The sequence below is a fragment of the Castor canadensis genome, chromosome 11, assembly GCF_047511655.1.
Source record: "Castor canadensis chromosome 11, mCasCan1.hap1v2, whole genome shotgun sequence".
NCBI classification, from domain to species: domain Eukaryota; kingdom Metazoa; phylum Chordata; class Mammalia; order Rodentia; family Castoridae; genus Castor; species Castor canadensis.
In genome coordinates, this window is record NC_133396.1 from 134718067 (window position 1) to 134737704 (window position 19638).

The 19638-nt window shown below is 35.0% G+C and overlaps 1 protein-coding gene across 7 annotated transcripts in view; it reads left to right on the forward strand.

The window, feature by feature from the left end:
• The first annotated feature begins 2008 nt into the window (after positions 1-2008).
• The window catches only part of Kcnt2 (potassium sodium-activated channel subfamily T member 2), a 363205-nt gene continuing 345575 nt past the window's right edge, over positions 2009-19638 (forward strand). For 6 of the 7 annotated variants that reach the window (XM_074048756.1, XM_074048753.1, XM_074048759.1 and 3 more), the window contains exon 1: positions 2009-2449. In XM_074048756.1, coding sequence (XP_073904857.1) covers positions 2432-2449 — 18 coding nt within the window. In that variant the 5' untranslated portion in view covers positions 2009-2431. The remainder of the gene's footprint in view (positions 2450-19638) is intronic. The other variant, XM_020168560.2, reaches the window with a different exon arrangement.

Here is a 19638-nt window from a genome sequence, read left to right on the forward strand (position 1 = left end):
TATTCTGTTTGTCTTTAACGTCCAGCATCTTAGGGTTGTAATATGCAGTCGCTACTCCATTTCATTTTCTTTTTTAGTTTCTTGAGTCTTTGACTGAAAATATTTCAGTTTTGGGTAATCCAAATATTTAAAGATAGACCATAATAATGTAAGTATTATCCTGAAATACTAAAGAAATAAACTTTCTAGAGCCATCTTTATAGGAGATAGATCTAAAATACAAACCATATATTTTCTGTTTTTCTCTCTGTTTTGCACCAAGTAATGTTAATAAAGCCCATGCTAATGTAAATGGGAAAAATAGTTTCCTAGGCTTAATATTTTAAGTCAACATGGGTTTGGTAAGATTTAGCTATTTTGAAGGGACTGTGCTGGATAGATAAGTCACTAGGAGAGGGGCCCAGAAAAAACATGCGCAAGCAATCGCACAACAGGTCCGACTGTTATAAGCACTTCCAGCCAAATGCTCACAAGGGATAGGAGGGGTTGAAAGTAAAAAGGCACCATAACCACCTGGAGGAACCAGGAAATCTAGTGGAGATGATGTCATTTAAGATAAGCCTAGAAGAATGGATAGGATTTTGAAAATAGAGACAAAAAGAACAAAACGAACATTCTCTTTCAACTGTCCTTCAAGTTTACATACTCATCCTATTTCATCTGATACTACGATTTTGTTTTTGCTAATTTCTTCCTGCATTTTAGCTTTCTTCACAAACTCTCTACCAAACGTCCTATACCAGATTAATGTCTATTTCCTTGATAAGCCGAACAGGCTTTTTTTCCTCTTAATCACTTTGCTTTTACTCATTTTATTAACTCTCATTGTTTCATATTTCTTCCCTTCAATTTGGAAAACTGTACTGAAGGTTTTGTTCATTTTCATTGTGTCCTTGACCCCATCATAGCTACTAACTATGCTATCCCACAAGTATTTCTGTATTTCTTTGCATGTCCTTTAACTACCTTTTCCACGTTGTATGCTTTGCACGATAAGTTTGCTCCAAGCAAACTGTGCCATTCCTAATAGGACCAGGGGCTGTGTGCAAAAGTCCTCTGTTCCCTGAGGCCCGATCTTTCAGGTCGTTAAGGATTTCTCTGCCTGCCTGTACCCTGATGAAATCAGTTCCTGAAAGAAAGAATAAGCTTGCATTGCAGGAATCAGTAGGAAGTTGATACTGGAAAGCACACTCTAGGCTCCCAGGTTCCCTTTCCTCTGACGTAGAAAGCCTGAACAGAAGCCTGACTACCCAAAGCTTCGGTCATGCAACCTGCAGCTCGCAATGCTGCTAGCAGCACACAACTTGCTACTGTTACATCCATTGCACTTCGATTTTCACCTGCACGTTCTTATTCAGCGGCGGCCTAAGGTGGCCGTCTATCTGTCTATCTATCTATCTATCTATCTATCTATCTATCTATCTATCTATGTAATTTCCTCCCCCCGCCCCGGGAGATGAGGGAAACACCTCCTTTGTCCTACGGTGTTAGAAAAAAAAATAAGAAAGGGGCTTTCCTGAGGCTGAGAGCGGGGATTCCCTGTCGGGGAACTTGCATCTTTCACCCCGCCCACCCGAGCTCAGCTGCAAGCGACCCAAGCACAGAAGCTGGTGGCATTTGGAACAACACGCCAGGCACCCTGCACCCCCTTTTCCCGGAGAAGGGTCTGAAGCCCCGGAATCCGCTAATTAGCTCGCCCCCATTGGTTGTCCCCAAGGCACCCCCGTGCCGTCACGGCGTTATGCTAACGAGGGGCGGCTCATTGGCTGGGCCTCCATCCCCAGCTCCAGGGGACGTGTGAGGGGAGAGCCCGTTGGCCTTGCCCGGGCGGAGACGCACGGTCTTTGGCTCCCACCTTCCAGGGAACCCGCAGCCGAGGATGCCCTAGCGGGGGAGCTGGTACCAGCATGGTGGGAAAGTGCCTCGCCATCCCGCCGCGCTCACTCCCACCTCTCCTCTCTTTCTAGGCACCGCGCGTTTTCTCTTTCCTCTTTTTTTTCTTTTTCCAGCGAAGTAACTTTTGCATCCCCGCCTCTCCCCCTACCAGTCCTGGGAACCAGAGGCGGTGCCGAGCCTGGGGGCGGATCCTTGGCAGCCTTGATTCTAGTTGGAGCCAGACTTTTGCTCCAGGGCTGGGTTTGCATCATCCCCATCACACCCTCAGGGAAGAGGAGCCAGCCCCCTTGCAAACCTCAGCTTCCGGCTGGAGGCCGACCCCCTCCCCCTTCCCCGTCCCTTTCCCCAGCGTCCACCCCTCTCGACCTTCTTGTTTAGCGACCTTCTCTCTGGACTCCGTAGTCTTCTCCCTTCTCTCCTCCATTTGTTGTTTGATGTTTCCCACTCTTTGAGGAAGGATGGTTGATTTGGAGAGCGAAGTGCCCCCTCTGCCTCCTAGGTATAGGTTCCGGGATTTGCTGCTAGGGGACCAAGGATGGCAAAACGACGACAGGTGAGTGGTGTGGTGCAGTGGTCCGGAAATAATGCTGAGAAAAGGACAGGGACAGGAGGCTTTAGGGGAGGGGAAAGAAAAGGGAGCCTGAAAGGCAGACTGATACTGAGCGAGGAACTAAAGGGGACACTGATACATCTCTCCATTTTGACTCTAAAGCAGTGGCTAAAGACAGGGAACTCTCCACTTTCTTATTCTTGCAATGCATCCATCGCATTTATTCGGAGCTCGTTCTTTTGTCTAACTGTGCTTGGGTGTGTATGAGGCTGGTAGCAGAGGTACAATTTCATCCAAATGGCATGCAAGATCAGTGCCAAGTAATTTTCATTATTTTCTTTAAGTGCGGTTAATACACCTCACAATGCGTCCAAGTTGATTGAAAAAGCACATTAGGAACTTAAAATCTCCTGCACCCATTTTCTTATTCCTCCTCAGCTTTGTCTTGACTAGACGTCTTCTTGACACTAGGAATTTTATGGTGTTTAAAGATTTGGAGTTTCTGGTAGACAGTCGTTTTAAATATGTAACAGGTAGTTAGTGGGCAATGACAGCCATTATAATAGAAAATACTTTGAAACATTAACTGTTACTATTATTAATAGTACTATTTGTATAGCATGATAGAACCTTTCCAGAATTAGTATATATTTAACCTAAATAGTAAATGTCTCAAAATTAAAACTTTCAAAACAGAGATGTTTATTATGAACAAGATATTGCTGTATATTTTATTGGTAGCATCACTGTTTGATGTAGTTAAACTTAGGAAATTCCATTGGCTATCTCTGTCTCATTATTTAAAAGACACATTTTGTATTCATTGAATTCAGTGTTTGCTAGAATAGTCATTTCATGTGTCACATGCCACATTTTCTTGTTTTAAAATAATACAGTATACTAACTAAGCTCTCAATTCAGTTGAAATGTTTCCCTGAAGTTCTGTTTGGCATTAAATAAAAGATCCATTATTGGTCCAATCTGAAATCCCCTGTGTGTTTGCTGCTGTGCAGTGTACTGCCCCTCTTGTCCTCACTGTCTCAACTCCCAATACCAACTTCTGTTCCAATGCACTGGAGACTTTATCTTAGACATTAATTATTGGCATTTTCCTTGGCCTCATATTAGTAATTTAAAGGGATATTGATGTTTTGTAGAGTATACTTTATAAATTATATCTCTTCTTTGGGGACAAAAGCACATAGGCTGTTTAAACATTTAAAGAACAAATACCTGAGGTATTAACCAGTATGGTTGCAAAGGAAGGTGTTCTGGTTACCTGAAGATAATTAAAAGAATATTTACATACATTTACAATGCTAATTGACATTTAGTTAAACAGTATTGCCCTAGTTAAATGGTTGGTCTAGTGTAGAAAGTGCTTTTGTATTGAATTTATATTTATTTCAGGACCTCAGTATAGTCATGTAGACATGAAATTATCATGATAAAAAGTGTGACATGGGTTGAATGCATGCAGAACATACTTTGGACAAGGTGATGGTAGTGTTTGCTTATTTCAAATATCATATCCAAGATGCTAATTTTTCATGTGTTGTCCTCATTTTTATAAAGATGCTGCAGAAATAGTTCAGTAATTAAGAAATTTGATTATTTGAATACAACCTAAATGAGTCAATGCTATATAAAAAAGTTTTGCATAGTTATTTAAAATTTCTATTATAATAAAAGTTTATGTTAGCCCTACTTTAGCTGTAAAACTCAAGCCACATTTACTGCTAAAGTACTTAATACTTAAATGTACAAGCATTTTTAAAGAGTGATTTTGTAGCTCCATAACAATTAAGATCTAGTTTGGGCTCCATTTGTCGCTGGTCTTGAAGGCCAGATCTGCAGAATGAGAAGCAAGATTTTAGTCAATGGCTTCATTCTTCATTAGTAAAGTGGCCTTGGGCAAGTTATTCAGCCATAATAAAATGCAGTAAACTTATTTGTATAATGGGAACATGTGCCTCATACATATTTACCTCATACAATTGAGACAGAAAAGAAGAGGCAGAGGTATAGGACTGTGTTGGCACTATGAGTGCCAGTTGATTTACCTCTGCTGTGTGCTATTCCAGCCAAACCTCATACAGTTCCTGAGGAGTAGGTAATTATTTTACCAACAGGGAAATTCAGCACTTAAGTATTGTGTCTTATCAGGTTACAAACAACTCAAGCTTAGATCTGTCTGACTCTACTTCCTCAAGAAATTCTTAAAAAACAAAAAGAAAACTTAAATTTTTCCACTTAATCCATTTGACTTTATAAGAGCAATTTTACAAGACAGTTTAGTTTAGGTTCTCATTAAATGTTGGGTTTCTTCTTCATTTCCAATTTGCAGTTTGCAATCCTTTCTCTATTTTCTTTTCAGAATCCTAAAGTAACATGCACTAACATGTCTTAAAAAGTTCACAAATTCCTCTTTGTAACTTAGTTGAGGCAGAGACACTGTTTCATAGAAATGTGCAGTAGATGGTTTCCACCAAAAGATGCATTAAATCCTCTGCTCATATTCTTTAGGCTACTTTCTATGAACACTTCCTTCCTGAGATTTCCTCCCTTCTACTCACTTCAAGAGCACAATAGGCCTACCTGATGGAGAGCCTGCCAGAATGCCACTCTGAATTGTTTAATAAATTCCTTTGCTCCATTACTCCTTAATTGGAGTAGTTTAAAACTTGTTGTACATGGTGTCCCAGGGGACTGAGCTCCAGTCACCCATCTTGGCAACTGGTTTAATACTGCAAGTAGTTTAGGGTTCTGACATTCCTTTGTCTTCCTGAGATCAATTCCTAAGTAAACTACTTATGCTCCATTCCTATCTGAAGGTTGCTTCTGGGGAAATGTGAATCAAGACAGCCATCTTCTGTATCTAAAATCACATCCTAGGGGAAAAGGAGGGGGCTGGGGGAAAGGGCGAGAAATGACCCAAAAATGTATGCACATATGAATAAATGAAATTAAAAAAAAGAAAAAAATCATATCCTAGAAATTATGGGGAAATTGTATCCAACTATGGGAAAGTAGACACTTTTACTTTGCTCCTTACCTTAAGAGTCTTAAGCTAAATCTTAGTAGGATGTGCTTCACTGGGATGTGAGAATAAGTGAGGATATGATGGACACTGAAAGTGCTGTGGTTAAAGAGGAAGTATTGTTAAGCCTATTAAGATATGTGAAGTTTATATTCCTTACCACAGACTTTTCTAAGAAATAATTTTGGATAAATAGGTCACCCAGATTTATATGGTGTTACATTATGGTAGGTAGTTGTTTTCATCAACACACACATATGCTGTCTGTGTAATATATGTAATACATATGGAATAGATATACGTGGTATATGCACTGTGTATAATAGTTATATATGTGTAAAGGTTATCTCATTATTGTCCTTCTATAATTACCTTTCCTTCATTTGGATTTTGATATCCTTTTTTTGAGAAGAATATAAAGGAACAGAGACCCAACCTTGCCGAGAATCTAGGCCCATGGACAGCTTTAGTTCTATGAGGCCATGAAGTAAGTTTGAGAGTTGCTAAGAGAACATTGCTTGTGCCTTGGGGATCCTTGCATGTAGGATGCATATTTATTTCTTCAGCATCTTAAGCATAAAATAAAAATCTCAAATGGTTTTTATAAATGTCTTTAATGTCTATTTATCCATTCAGCTAATATTTGAATGTTTACTTATCTCAGGGTCTCATAAGGGTATGTCTGAGAAAAAGATTTATAGAAATATAATATAGTAGTTCTTGGTGAGGAGGTGCTTTTTGACAAAAGTAGAGGCCAGGATGTGTTTATGTTACAATGACATCTTCATAGAATTGTTTTTGTAGAATTTATATTTTAAGATGGTAAGAGAATCCTGCAGCATTTGTAGATATTGTATTCAACATTGGCTCAAAAATAAAGTAGTTGAAGTCACCACATTAGAGAAAGCTCAGGTATTTGATGTGTCTGAATAGAATATGTAGAATATTTAGTGTCTTTGTCATTATTCTATGGTTTAGAGTCATGAATATATTCTGAATCTCTCTGGCCTTCATGGAGGCCATTCTGTAATATGTAGACTCATTATAGTGTTAAGAGTCATATTTTCTGTTTTAACATTTCTATGCTTTATAAAAATCAAGACTTAGAGTATTCTCCTGTAGTTACAGATTGGCGGGTCTCAGGTTTTAAAAACTCTAAGATAGTTAGTACAAGCCTGTCTCCTCTTTCATCCTGATTTAGTAATTTTAAAGTATGGAACACAGTGCACTTGATGTGGATAAATTGTCACAATTTCAATTACTGTTAATGGACAATCCTCAGTTGTAGTCATGGGAGAGTAAGCCATTTATTTAATTAAAACCATTCTTGTTTTCAAAAGTCAGGTCAGTTATTTTAACCTAAGTAATTTTAAGTGTATCTTTCATGCCACAAGGGTGGCCTTTAAAAATAATACAAGAAAGTCCCTATGATTAAAACCTTTAAAAGAATTTGACCAGAGTACAAGTCCATCAATTAAAGTTTAAGAGATATTTATAAAATAGGGAAAAAATTTTAATAGCTTTGGTGGTGTTGGCAAATTTAGGTATTATACTGCATAATGTATTACTATATTATACTATATTATGGGAAGGCATTTTTGCATTGGCATATAGAACATTACAAATTACATATTATTATAATATAATTGCATATTACAAATTACATATTATTATAATATAATTGCATATTACAAATTACATATTATTATAATATAATTGCATATTACAAATTACATATTATTATAATATAATTGCATATTACTAATTACATATAATTGCATATTATAAATTACATAGTATTATGATATAATTACATATTATAAATTATATATTATTTGAATATAGCTACATATTATAAATTATATATTATTTTGAACAGTATTCACTTATGAATTTTTTATTCTAACTTTGTAAATTTAGGTTAATAAAAAAACTTTAAGGTATTTCAAGCACTTTTAAAATGAATAAAATGTTTTTCTTTTTACTGGTTAGTTGTGTAGTGAAACTAACCACATGCACACAATATTTATAAAAGTCATTGAACATTTATTGCTAGAAAGGAAATCCAGACAATCCTGTGCTATCAATTACATTCAGAGAACTCTCCACAAATAAGCCAATAAAAACTAGAAACTGAAGTAGGTCTTGGTGAAAAAAGTGACTTTAAATATATACAGTGTAATACATACAATTTAGGGGGAATATATTAATTACTATTTTTCAATACTGACTAAGAACTCAGATATTAATATTTTATGTAAAAACAGATAGTATTCTTTTTCTTTCACTAACTCATAATTAAAACGGAAATGTGGCCTTTTCAATAACCTAGACTTTATGTTAAAAGTTGTACTCCATTTATTTACCATTATATATGCACTTTCTGTGTTTGGTTGTCTTATACTTTTAACTTTTCAAATACACTCATCCATGATAAATGTCCAACTGGGGAGGTTAGAATGTGGTTATCACATTTTCTACATAAATATGAGACATTCTGAAGAGATTACACTTTCCCCTAAACACTTACCTGTGGTTTCAACTTGGTCTGGAGAATGAGTGCCAAAACATACTTCCAGATGAGTGACCAAGAAACTATTTTAGCTAACTTAAATATTGTACTAAATTTATTAAAATACTATTTTGCTTCTCCATTAGTCATCTAATTCAATTTCTACAAAAATAGATTTAGAAGACAGTATATATAATATGAGGGCTCCATACTCACAGGCTTGGACTTTATTGTTGAAACAAAACAAAAATTAAACTAACGACATATGTAACAACATGTATCAGCTAGAGCATGGCTTTATCTTTTTCCTGATGTTAATAGTGAATCAAGTATTTCTATTGGCTATTACTGTTCAAATTCTTGTCTATCAAAATGTTTTTAGAAGTCATTTTGACATAGATGTTTCATGTGTTTATTATTAGTGTATTTATGGAGTATTAATGTCATTTTACTTATGCACCAGACTTGTTTAAGTTTTGGTTAGAATACAAAGCAAAAAGTGTTTTTTAATAGTAAAGTTGAACCAGTTGCCTTACTTCTTATAGTTTGAAATTAAGTTTGTCCTTTTCTAAGCAAGATCTTCTTTTAAACTGAAGCATTTTCTGAGTTTTAGATTGATAATTGAAAATTTCTCTGCAAAAGTAATCAAAAATCAAAGATAATAATCCAAAAGGACAATTTCTCTCACTTTTTGACACTCATTGGTTGGACATGAGATATTTTAATGAGTCATGAAAAAAATCTTTTCTGAACGATATTAATTATCAGACATCAGTGAAGTTGCAGTTTAAGTAATGACATGTTTGCAAACATTAGGAACAAGTACAAATAGATCACAACATATTATAGTCATCTGTTCAACTTGTGCAAAGTTGGATAGAAGCAAATGTCAGACATCTCATACAAAAATGATTTTTAGATAAGCTGTCTAGGAACTGAAAACCAAGATGTGGCAATTCATCTTTCATGTCCTTTTGTAATCCAGTGTGGCAAACCTTAAAATATATCAGGGTGGGCCAATATACAAGGTCAGAAAGTTGGTGTATTGACAAAAAATTGGTAGAATATCCACCATAATAAATAGTTTAAAATGATCTCTATATTAGTAAAGGCTATTCTATTTTTGCTAAATAACTTCTTCCTGAAAAATGTTGTAACAACTCTGTGGAGAACAGGGTCTTTTTCCTTCCAAAGTTATTCTGCCCCATTTAAAATTACCCTGTAAGATCTTTAATTGTACTGGCATCATTCATTCCTTTGCAAACATTAAACAACTACCAACAAATATCAAGAAGTACAAGCACTAGGAATTAAGGTATGTACGAAATAGATCTGGCTCTGACTATAATGGAATTTACAGTAGTAGAGAGAGGCATTAATTTCTTAAAATCATAGAAGTGGACTTAAAATAATTGTGACAGGTGATAGAAGAAAACTGCTAAATGCTGTGAAAAGGCATGATTAGAGAACCTTGTCTGGTTTGGCAGAAAAAAAGGTGTTTTGGGGAGTTTTCAAAGAAATTAATGTTGAGATTAAGGTCTAGGGATAAGATGTTAGGTGAAGTAGGAAAAGGGTCAAGGACAGTTTGTGGAAAGGGCTAGTGAAAGGAGAGAATGAGGCAAATTTTAAGGAACCGAGGAAAGTTGAGGGCAGTTGGAAGGATGGGTCTGAAGTTCAGGAGACAGATCAGAACAGGAGAATATAAGCTAGCTTCTTCCTGGAGACTTCTGAGTGTGTGAATGAAGATGGGCCTGGAGCACGGAACATTTCAAGTGATTGGGTGAGTTGTGGGTGGGATGCGTGCTCGTAGGGGACTTGAAGTAACTTCACACATTGATTGTGCTATTCAGGTAAAGTAAGGATAGGTAGGCAGAGCCCAGATCACTCAGGTGGAACATGTGAAGTTTGTTAAGCTATAAGCAAATAAACAAACTCTGTGAATAAGCACCTTGTGTATAGAGATTTATTTTATTATTTCAGTTATATAAAATGTAAAACACTAAATATGTCAAAAATTTATAATCTCTAATAAATATTTAAGCCTAATATATATTAATAAATAGTAGTTATTGTATCTCATTCTAATTAGCACAGATGACCACATATCATTGTCATGAGTTTTACTTCATCAGCCAAACTTCATGATTAATTTTTTATTGTCTAAAACAATCTTTAACAATGAAAACTTTTCTAATCCTATGTATTATTTTATTGTAGTTTTTGTAATTCAGCATTTGTGTATTAATGAACAAAACCCAAATTCCTTGGGAGTTGAAGTTCCCTCATATGCTCTTTATCCAACCGCCTCCCATTTCTTCAACATAAAGTTTTGCTCATGTATCTTTGGCCCCATAATTTGTCCCCATGTCTGGTACTAGATGACTTGAGCCACTGGGTATTTAATTGCATACCTGACATGTACAAAAGTGATTGTGATACTTGAAGTAGATGAATAGAAACTGAGGCTCTGGGAAGGGAAGAAAACACTGAAATGTCATTGACTCCTTTGCATCTGGCTACCTAGAAAGAAATAGGGGTACAGACTAGAGTCTTCTCACCTTGACTCCACATTAACTTGGTCCACCCAGAACAAACTGGCTCCTGAAGACAGTCTTTGATATAGGAGCATTTCAAGGGAGAAGCAACCACTGCACGTACCTGGAAAAAATGATTTACATAAACTAAATCAGTTAGTGTACCAGTGGCATTAGATTGTCTCTGGACTGGTAAGGGGCCATGACTTAAGAGTTGAGGGTTGTTGAGAGCTGGTGAGAGCCAGAAAAGTCCTAATGGCCTTAAAGAAATAAGAGGGAAATGCACTGGGATGTGGGGATCTGTATGAAAGGGACACCAATGACAATGAATTTCTCCCCATCATTTTGAATTGATCATACTTATCTTTCTTATCCTTTTTTTGACAAATAGAAGCATTGAAGAAAACAGAGTCAGAAATGCACTGTGGAGCTTAGCTTATCTGTAAGGGATGGCTGGTAGCAGGCCTGCAACTCTTGACTTGCTTGTCCTACAGTTTTAGTTTGAGCTTCTTCCAAGCTGTGATTTAGTACTTTTGCCCTACTGCCATTATGTCATGCTTTAAAGAACAAGAATCATTTCCTTCTGTGTATGCATTCCTTGAACTCAGAGTTGTATTTCTTCCAATTTTCACAGTATGTAAACATATGTAAGGAATGGACTTTGCATACAAAGCCAAAAAACACAGTGAATGTAAGAAATAAAGGACTGCTTATTCTTGGCTTTCTTGCACTGGACTTACACAGAATCATAATGACAAATTGTTATTACAAGAGCACACTTAACCCATCTTGTAAATCACTGTGTGAATAAGCATAAAAGCGGATTAACACATTTCAACCTCATTTAACTCCCTGTGGGAAAACTAGTAGATTGTCCATATATTGGAAAAAAATAACCTAACAGTTATTAACAACAGGGGCCAGATGTGTGGTTTAATACTGGGCAGCCTGCTGTCTCAGTTCTGTCAAAAATTGAAATATTACTTGATCCCCTAGGAATCAAATAAGGCAGCCAGCAAGTTGCACAGGTGCCATTAGGGAGTGATGGTAATGACTTCAGTCATTGCCACACTATGTGGTGATTACATTGGCAAATTATAGATGGGCATTTTCCATATTTTGTTTCTATTCTTGCCTATCTTTCCACAAATGAGTTCATATGCTATTTCATCTGTTTCTACCACAAATACAGAAAATACAATGAAAATGGATGTTAATTTTGAATTTAATACTTATTGTAAGGTGAATATTTGCAAAGAGTTTAGTGTATAGCAAACATTGTTTTAAGCATGTTAGGTATATTAATCTTTATACCAGCTCAGAAGAATTCTGTTGTTTTTTCCATTTTACAAATGAATCAGCCAAGGTACAGAAATATCTAACTTGTTCCAAGACACATAACCAGTAAGAGGGAGAATCAGAATCTAACTGCTATGCTTACCAACTATGTTTATAACATACACAAATATGATTCAATTCTATTGAAATAACATGAAAGACAAAATGCAAATAAATAGGAAGGCTTTTCAAGGCAGAAAAAAAATCACACACATTTGCATTCTGACAGGCTAGTATTACAATGACTAGTTCAAAAAAAATTTACAGATTTTCGGAAATTGGCAGTATTTTCTAGGGGAAAGCATTTTTTTACACTTTGGTTATAGAGCATTGTTCATTTGACATTCTGAAGAAAGGATATCGGAATTAGAAATTAGCAAACCAACCAAGGAAAATACATTTGGAGTGTTTGATTTTTTTATTTGAAATAGTCTGGAAGTACTTACTTGCTGAGGAATGTAATAAAGAGATAACTTAGCAGAATGGCTAACGTGAAAAAATAGATGATGAATAAGTCAATTCTAAGCATATATGAATTAAAAAACTTCATAAGATCATGTAATTAACCTACTAAAACTCTTAATATATTAGTTTTTAAAACTTTGGTGAGGGTCATCTATTTTCTTCTTTGGTTAGTCCAGATAATATTTTTTTGATGTTTGGGTATTTTAGTCCTTGCTTCCTAAGAGGACTTTGGAGTTTCCCACTTATAATTCTACTCCTTAAAGTACTTGTTCCTGAGTGAAATTCATTTTTTTTCAACCAGTATATTGGTGATAGAAAATTTTCTTTTAGAGAAGTTTTGGGATTAATTGTGTTAATGTGAAATTATTTTATTTAGAGCTTAATATTCAGGTTCCTCTGTTCCAAAGGAAATTTGCAGTGGTTCACAGAAATACAAGAAATATCACAAAATAAATACAAAATATAGCAGAACAAAAAGAGGATGTGGGGAAAAATTAGGTTGAATGTGGTAAGGTTGATATACAATAAGACTTCTGTGAGTTTCCAGATAGTCACTGAAGATGGGTCACAGAGTAAATAGGAATAAAGAAGGCACCATCAATCTTATAGAATAGAAATAAATTCATAATTCAGGGGGAAAATAGTTTTCCCTGGTGTTCAAATTTAAAGGAAATTGCTCCTGTGGATCTTTGGTTAGTTTGCAGTGTCTTTACCTACTCTTTTATCATAAAAAGAGAATAAGTTTCATAAGACTCTTACAACATTCCCACTGCTAAGAGTAATATAAATAGAATTATCCACTCATGGTAGATCTGTAGGACGTGCACACACACACACACACACACACACACACACACACACACACACCACAAGCATTTCAGATGTATTTTCTAGCACAAAAAAGGGGAACACATGAGACTATTGATCAATTGTCTTTCATGTAGTTTTCCTTAAATACTTTTAAACTGCAGATTGCTTTGGTTAATGATTAAAAATTCTGAAAGATTGGAGTAACATTCATAGTTAACAATATGATGTGGAGGATAGTTAATGGAGGCTAGGATGGTTATTCTTTATAGAGAATCTACAATGATTTTAACCAAAGTACAAGCTTCAAATGTAGTTATTCTCACTTTCCTAAGATTTTAGATTTTGTTCTTTTTCTAAAAATGACCAAAGTAAATTTCACACAATTATATATTCCATTGAGGCTTGGTAAGTGTCTTGAATTTAGTTATTTATATAGTTTGTATATATGATGGTACATAGACATACATGTATGTATATCACATAATTATTACAACCAATTTTGGGTTGTTCATTTGTCATATAATTACCAAAACTAGAACCTCTTTGCAATTTACCCATCACTCATCCAATATCACTACAATTGTCCCAAATTTTCCACTTCAAAACTTTACAGTAGTTTTCATTACTTTTCCAGCTTGCTTTAGTTATTGAGCTTTACCTATTTTTTCCTGGCAGTTTCATCCTTCTTATTTAATAACTGGAGCACTTGCCAGGGTACCTTACCATTCCAAGCTTACCTTGTGCAAGCCACCTGTAATAACTTGAAGGCCCAACTCAAACTTCATTCCACCAATGCATTGTCATTATAATCTTCATAAACATGGTGTTACCATAAAATGTTCATGTTCAACAAACTGCATTTTGTCACTACTTATGTGAAATTTATCTTCATCTCAGAAGTCAGTGTGTTTCACCAGTTTACTTTTTTTCTCGAGATTCTGCTCAAAATTGAATCTCTGATATTATTCATGGGTGTCCATCCTTCATCTCATGTCCTGATGTCTGCCTCAGTGCCTTTGCTTGTGTCATACCATGATCTGAGGCTGTCTTTCATCTCTTACTTCCCATGTCATTCCCTTCTTCATGACTAGATCTTAGATTGGTTACTATAGGTTGCTAAGGAAATATCTGAAATATTTGAATTCAATACTCAACGTATGAAGAATTACTCAATATATTGAGCATGTTACTATGTTGTTTTATAATTATGCTCATGATTTTGCAGGTATAACTTTCCAGGAAAAAAGCCTTATCTTCAATTCATTTTTAATCCTCCTACATTATTGAAATAAGTGGTTTTTCCAAAGGTTCCATGAAGTTTAATTCTATAATACAAGCAAGACATTGCCAAAAGAAAATAAGTCATTGCTATGAATATATATGTACCACATATATACATCATTATAATAAAAATAAGTGATCATTTGAATTCATGATTTTTCCCCCTGTGGGCATAAAATAGTTTTTAATGCTTATTCTAAACTGAGGTATTGTAGTGTAAGTCATTTGACTTGAAAATGTCTTTCCCACACCTAGTTTAATATTCACAAGGAGCTCTCCTTTGGAAATAGCAAAGCAGAATGTGCTTCAGTCCATAATTCATACTGCGACAGTTCAAATGACTGGTAAAGTGAATTCTGAAATTTACATGGGGAGCGCTCAGTAGAAACCATCAATCTGCTTGACAGCCAGCACTGCCATTGTCCACGGGACTTGTGGAGGTGTTGTAAATGATCAACTCTACCTCACAGGGAGATAGGCAGTGGTAATAATGCTTGCTGGGGATGAACAGAAGAATATTCTTTTTTTTTCCTTAAATCTTGTAAAAATCTTTTTTTTTCCTTACCTAGGAACAGTGCTTATAATAGTTTAGAGTCTGTTTAGTTTTGCAGTGTTAACATGAGTACAGAATGATTTTCTTGAAGAATTAAAATTATTTAGAATGCACCTGTGAGAGTTATCTAAACATGTCCCAAGACTTTGAAGAAAAGTCACATTATTTTAAAACATGTATATGCCAGTTGGGTGAGGCAGGAAGGTATGAGTTCAACGCTAATTGGGACTGCATAACCAGACCCTGTCTCAAAAAAAGTCTTATTCTAAGTAGCAAGTTAACCATTTCCTGATTGTCTTTGTCATGTGGCATGAGTGTTTTTGGATTAACTTCATGCTCATTTTCAGTACCAGAAAGAAGATTGGCATACATCTCTTTACACTTGAAATTTTACTTCCACATGGGAAGTAAAAGAGACAGGAATTCTAGCCATGTAGAGGAATATGTAATTAATATATATCTGAAGCTTGTACTTAATGTATACTTGAAACTGTCTATTGCAATATTGTTCTGACTTGCTGTTTCTATTCCTCCAAAAATGTAATATCACCTTTTCCAAGTGATATCACCTTTTTGGTAAATTCTTGCAATGAAACAGGGGGATGTTCCTCTGTGTATCCCAAATTGTGCTCAAAATGAACTTAGTTTTGTTATCATATGAAGTAGAATAATTTATGAGAGATACTGGAAGGATATTATCTTACATTTAGAGTGTTCTTGAATTTATATTGTGTTGCAGAAATATACAAAATAACTTTTACAAATTATAGTGTAGTACATGGGATAGTATAAAGAGAGTAATGGGAAGAATTTCTTGGAAAGAGAATTTCAAAGGAAATAAATTTTATATATTAGAATTGATACATTGACATAATGGTGAAGGGCAGCCCAACACTATTATGGGTGCATCCTCCACAGGACAGGTTTTAGAAGAAAATGCAGTAAGTAGGCTAAGTGGTAAACACTGATATATATGAAGGTTAGTACTGTATCTTATTGACAAGTTGGGGAAGAGATCAGAGGAGAGCTTACATTGACAAATGAGTTTGATTTTTTATTCTTTTTTAGAGAAATTATTGAAAGATTTTGAATAAGTAATGTGATCAAAGTTATAATTTTAATATAATTATTTCAGAAGTTCATGGACAAGTTCATTGTTTGGAAAAGAAACAATGGGAAGAATCATTAAGCTACTTCAATGAACTAAAGAGATATGACAGTGATAGTAAAAATAGCAAAAAAGAAAATATTCCAATAAAAAGTTTGGCAGTGTTGTTAATAATTGTGAATGGATTGAAAGAAGACTGCTTAATGTCACTAGATGAGAGGAAACATAACACGGAGTAAGTTGTGTTGACGTTTGTTAGGGTCACTCTGCAATATGCAAAATTCATTTAGATTATAAATTCCAGAGGATGAAATTTCTATTGTCTGATTGGTATACGTTCCAAAATACCCAAGAAAGGTTCTATTTAGTACACTTAATTTCATTATTGACAAAATATGATCCAACTAAACAAGCAATAATTAAGACAAGACAGTGAGTTACCATCTATTCTAATGTCTGCAGAGACTGTTATCCCTAACTTCTTCTTATCTCAGAACAGAAAGACAAGTCAGAAAGTAATTATTATATAGCATACTATATGAAAATAGAGCTAACAGAGGAAAATGATTGTGATATATGCACATAATATAAACAATGGATAAAATATATACAATATACAAAAGCTAAATGTACTATTTAACCCCCTTTAAATTTATTGTTTTTGTGTTTTTCACAACACAAAAAATAGGCAATCGTATGTACACTTTAGAGGCAGAAAATGGCAACTAAAAAAATTTAATTATTTTTCCAAATAATGGAAATTCTGTATTGATTCTTTCAATTGAAAATATAGAAAACCCAATTAATACAGTCTCACTAATTAATACATTCACAAAACCAGGAGCCTCCAACTACAATTTTTTCAGTTAGACTTTGGAGTCCAGGGTCTTTTCATTTCCCCTTGGCATGCTTTGATGTTTGGCAGCCATTTTCTGGGTCTCTTCTTCTTGAATGGCTACTGGTCATTCCAGGTACCCCATGGAGCATCAGCGTCTAGAGGCAGAAAAGAGAATCATTCTTGTATTATGTCCTTTAAAATTTTTTATTTATATATTTTTGGCTTTAGGGTTTAAGCTCAGGGCTTGTGCTTCCTAGGCAGTTGTTCTACCACTTGAGCCACAACCCTAGGCCTTTTAGATTTTTTGTATAGGATCTCACTTTTTACCTAGAAAGAGTTCTTCTTACCTATGTCTTCCTCTTAGATGGTATTACAGTAGTGGGTCCCATGCTGGGCCCTATGCCCTTCCATCTTTCCAAAGGAATTCCACCAGATTTATTTTTATGTTCTATTTGCTAAGAGTTCTGTGAGACTCCCAAAACCAAACCATGGTAAAAGTGAGACCCCTACAGATGGATCAGAGCAGTTAACGTTCAGTCCTGAAGTTGGAGGTGAGCTCAGACTCTTCTGAATGATTTTTTTGCTTTGATGAGTATGAACAAAACTAGGTCTGTTTATGGAAAAAAGTATGTATGTGGTGAGTGGGTGGAAAGAGATGGTAAGATGGAGGTGGGGTAAGGGATATGGCTGTCATGAGTTTGAAACTCATACAGCTTACTCAAAGTGTAATTCTTTAATTATTTTATTTTTTTCCTTCATTTCTGGGCATTCATCAAAGGAAATTATAGTTTCATTAGGCACTCCAATTCCTTTCCTGACAAATAAAATAGACCTCATATTACAAAATATGAATGTTTTCATATCGTTTTATGGAAATTATAACATAAAATCATTCTACTTAACTTGTACAAGGTTCTCTGGAAAGAAGCTGGAAGCCACTCCACATTGTCCTTGTGATATGTTGATTCAGTCTTTGGAAATTAAGTTTCTTTTCTCTTCTTCCTCCTTGTCCTGTCCTTTTCTTCCTCTCCTCATTTATTTTTTTGAGGCAGGGTCTCATTACATTAGCCAGGCTGACCTGAAACTCAGAATTTTCCTGCCTTAGCCTCCAGAATTCTGGTATTACAGGTGTGTACCACCACACCTACTATCATAGCTTCTTTTGAAAAAATAAATCAACATTTCATCATATAATTATTAAGGAAGTTTGGCTACTTTTGATTCTGGAATCTTATGATAAAAGATGTGATAAGTATATGATAACTATATAATCTATGACTGAGTAAACTCTTCCTTACTGCCAAATAATCCCAAAATCTCAATTTAGAAACAGAAACTTTTTTGTTACCAAAGTTATTTAAGTAGTTCAATAACTAGGATTATGAATTATGGGGTCCATACCAGCTCTTCACTGTAAAGGTATTATTTTTTTTTAACCTGGAAGAGAATGTCCTACATTATTTAGAAAGGCAGCAAAGAAAAGAGTGGGAGTCCTTTTACGGTTTGGGAGAAGAAAGTGAGCTCTGGAGGGGGAAGAGGGTGGTCCTTGAGATGTCACCTAATACCTGGCCTGTGTAGTACGTCATAGTAACTATGATGATTGCTCTTTCTTATAACAAATCATTCAACTAGAATTTGTTCTGCTCATTAATAAATATGATATTGTCTGTGAATGGTAGACATCTGTTGATCACTTATGGTAGATTTTTATATAGCTCTTCTTTTCCCTTTGTCCTTTTATATTTTTGCTTGTTTGGTATATTTAAAATGTAGAAGAGTCATCACCAGTCGGAAGTGTGGGAAAAGTAAAGATTTACATCTAGTAATATGTGTGACTCTATCCCTTTCAATATCTAAGTTAATATTTTGGTGTATCCCCAAGTGTAAGGCTCCCACTATTTTTAAAACAATAATAGCTATATTTTTTTTTCTGATATTGGAAAAAAGGAAGAGAGAAGAATGTCAGAGTTATTTTACTTTTTAAAAGGTAGTTTTAAGAATGTTTGGAGAAGCTCATTTTAGCAAATGCTTAGTAAAAATTGATTTAGAAGTCTATACACCTAAGTTAAAGAGCTCTTTTAATGAAATGGGCTGAATATGATAGACTAGAGCTTCAATGTCTGACAGAGTGAATAAAGATGGCCAACTCCCAGACGGATTCAAGAATATTAGGGATGTGCAGTGTAGTAAGTGTTAATAAATAACTAATAAATGTAAATACTCATGCAAACTTTTATAAGAAGGGAGCGTCTTCTTAGAGTAATGATGATGGGGCAGGTTTCAGAGGAGTTGGTTGTTGCCTGGATGGACTCCAAGGACAGAAGTGTAAAAATGAGGCAAAATATTATGTTTACGCTTATAAAAAATTTCAGTTATTAATAAAGAAAACACTTTTATTAAAAAAACATTTTTAGCCTTTAGGACTAATAAATCTAGACTACAAGTTCCATGTCACAGTTTTGGAGAACACTTTTTAAAATATACTTGGTATATTTTACTGTGTAAAATTCTTTTTTTTTTTTATTCATACGTGCATACAATGTTTGGGTCATTTCTGTCCCGTTCCACCTACCCTGTAAAATTCTTTATAAGAAGAACATGTTACATACTTTGACTACTTGCCATATCTATATTTCCATATTTTGTATTTAGTGGTTGGAAGTTTTATGTCTTCTAATGCATACATTGCTAGTGAACTGCAGACATATGACAT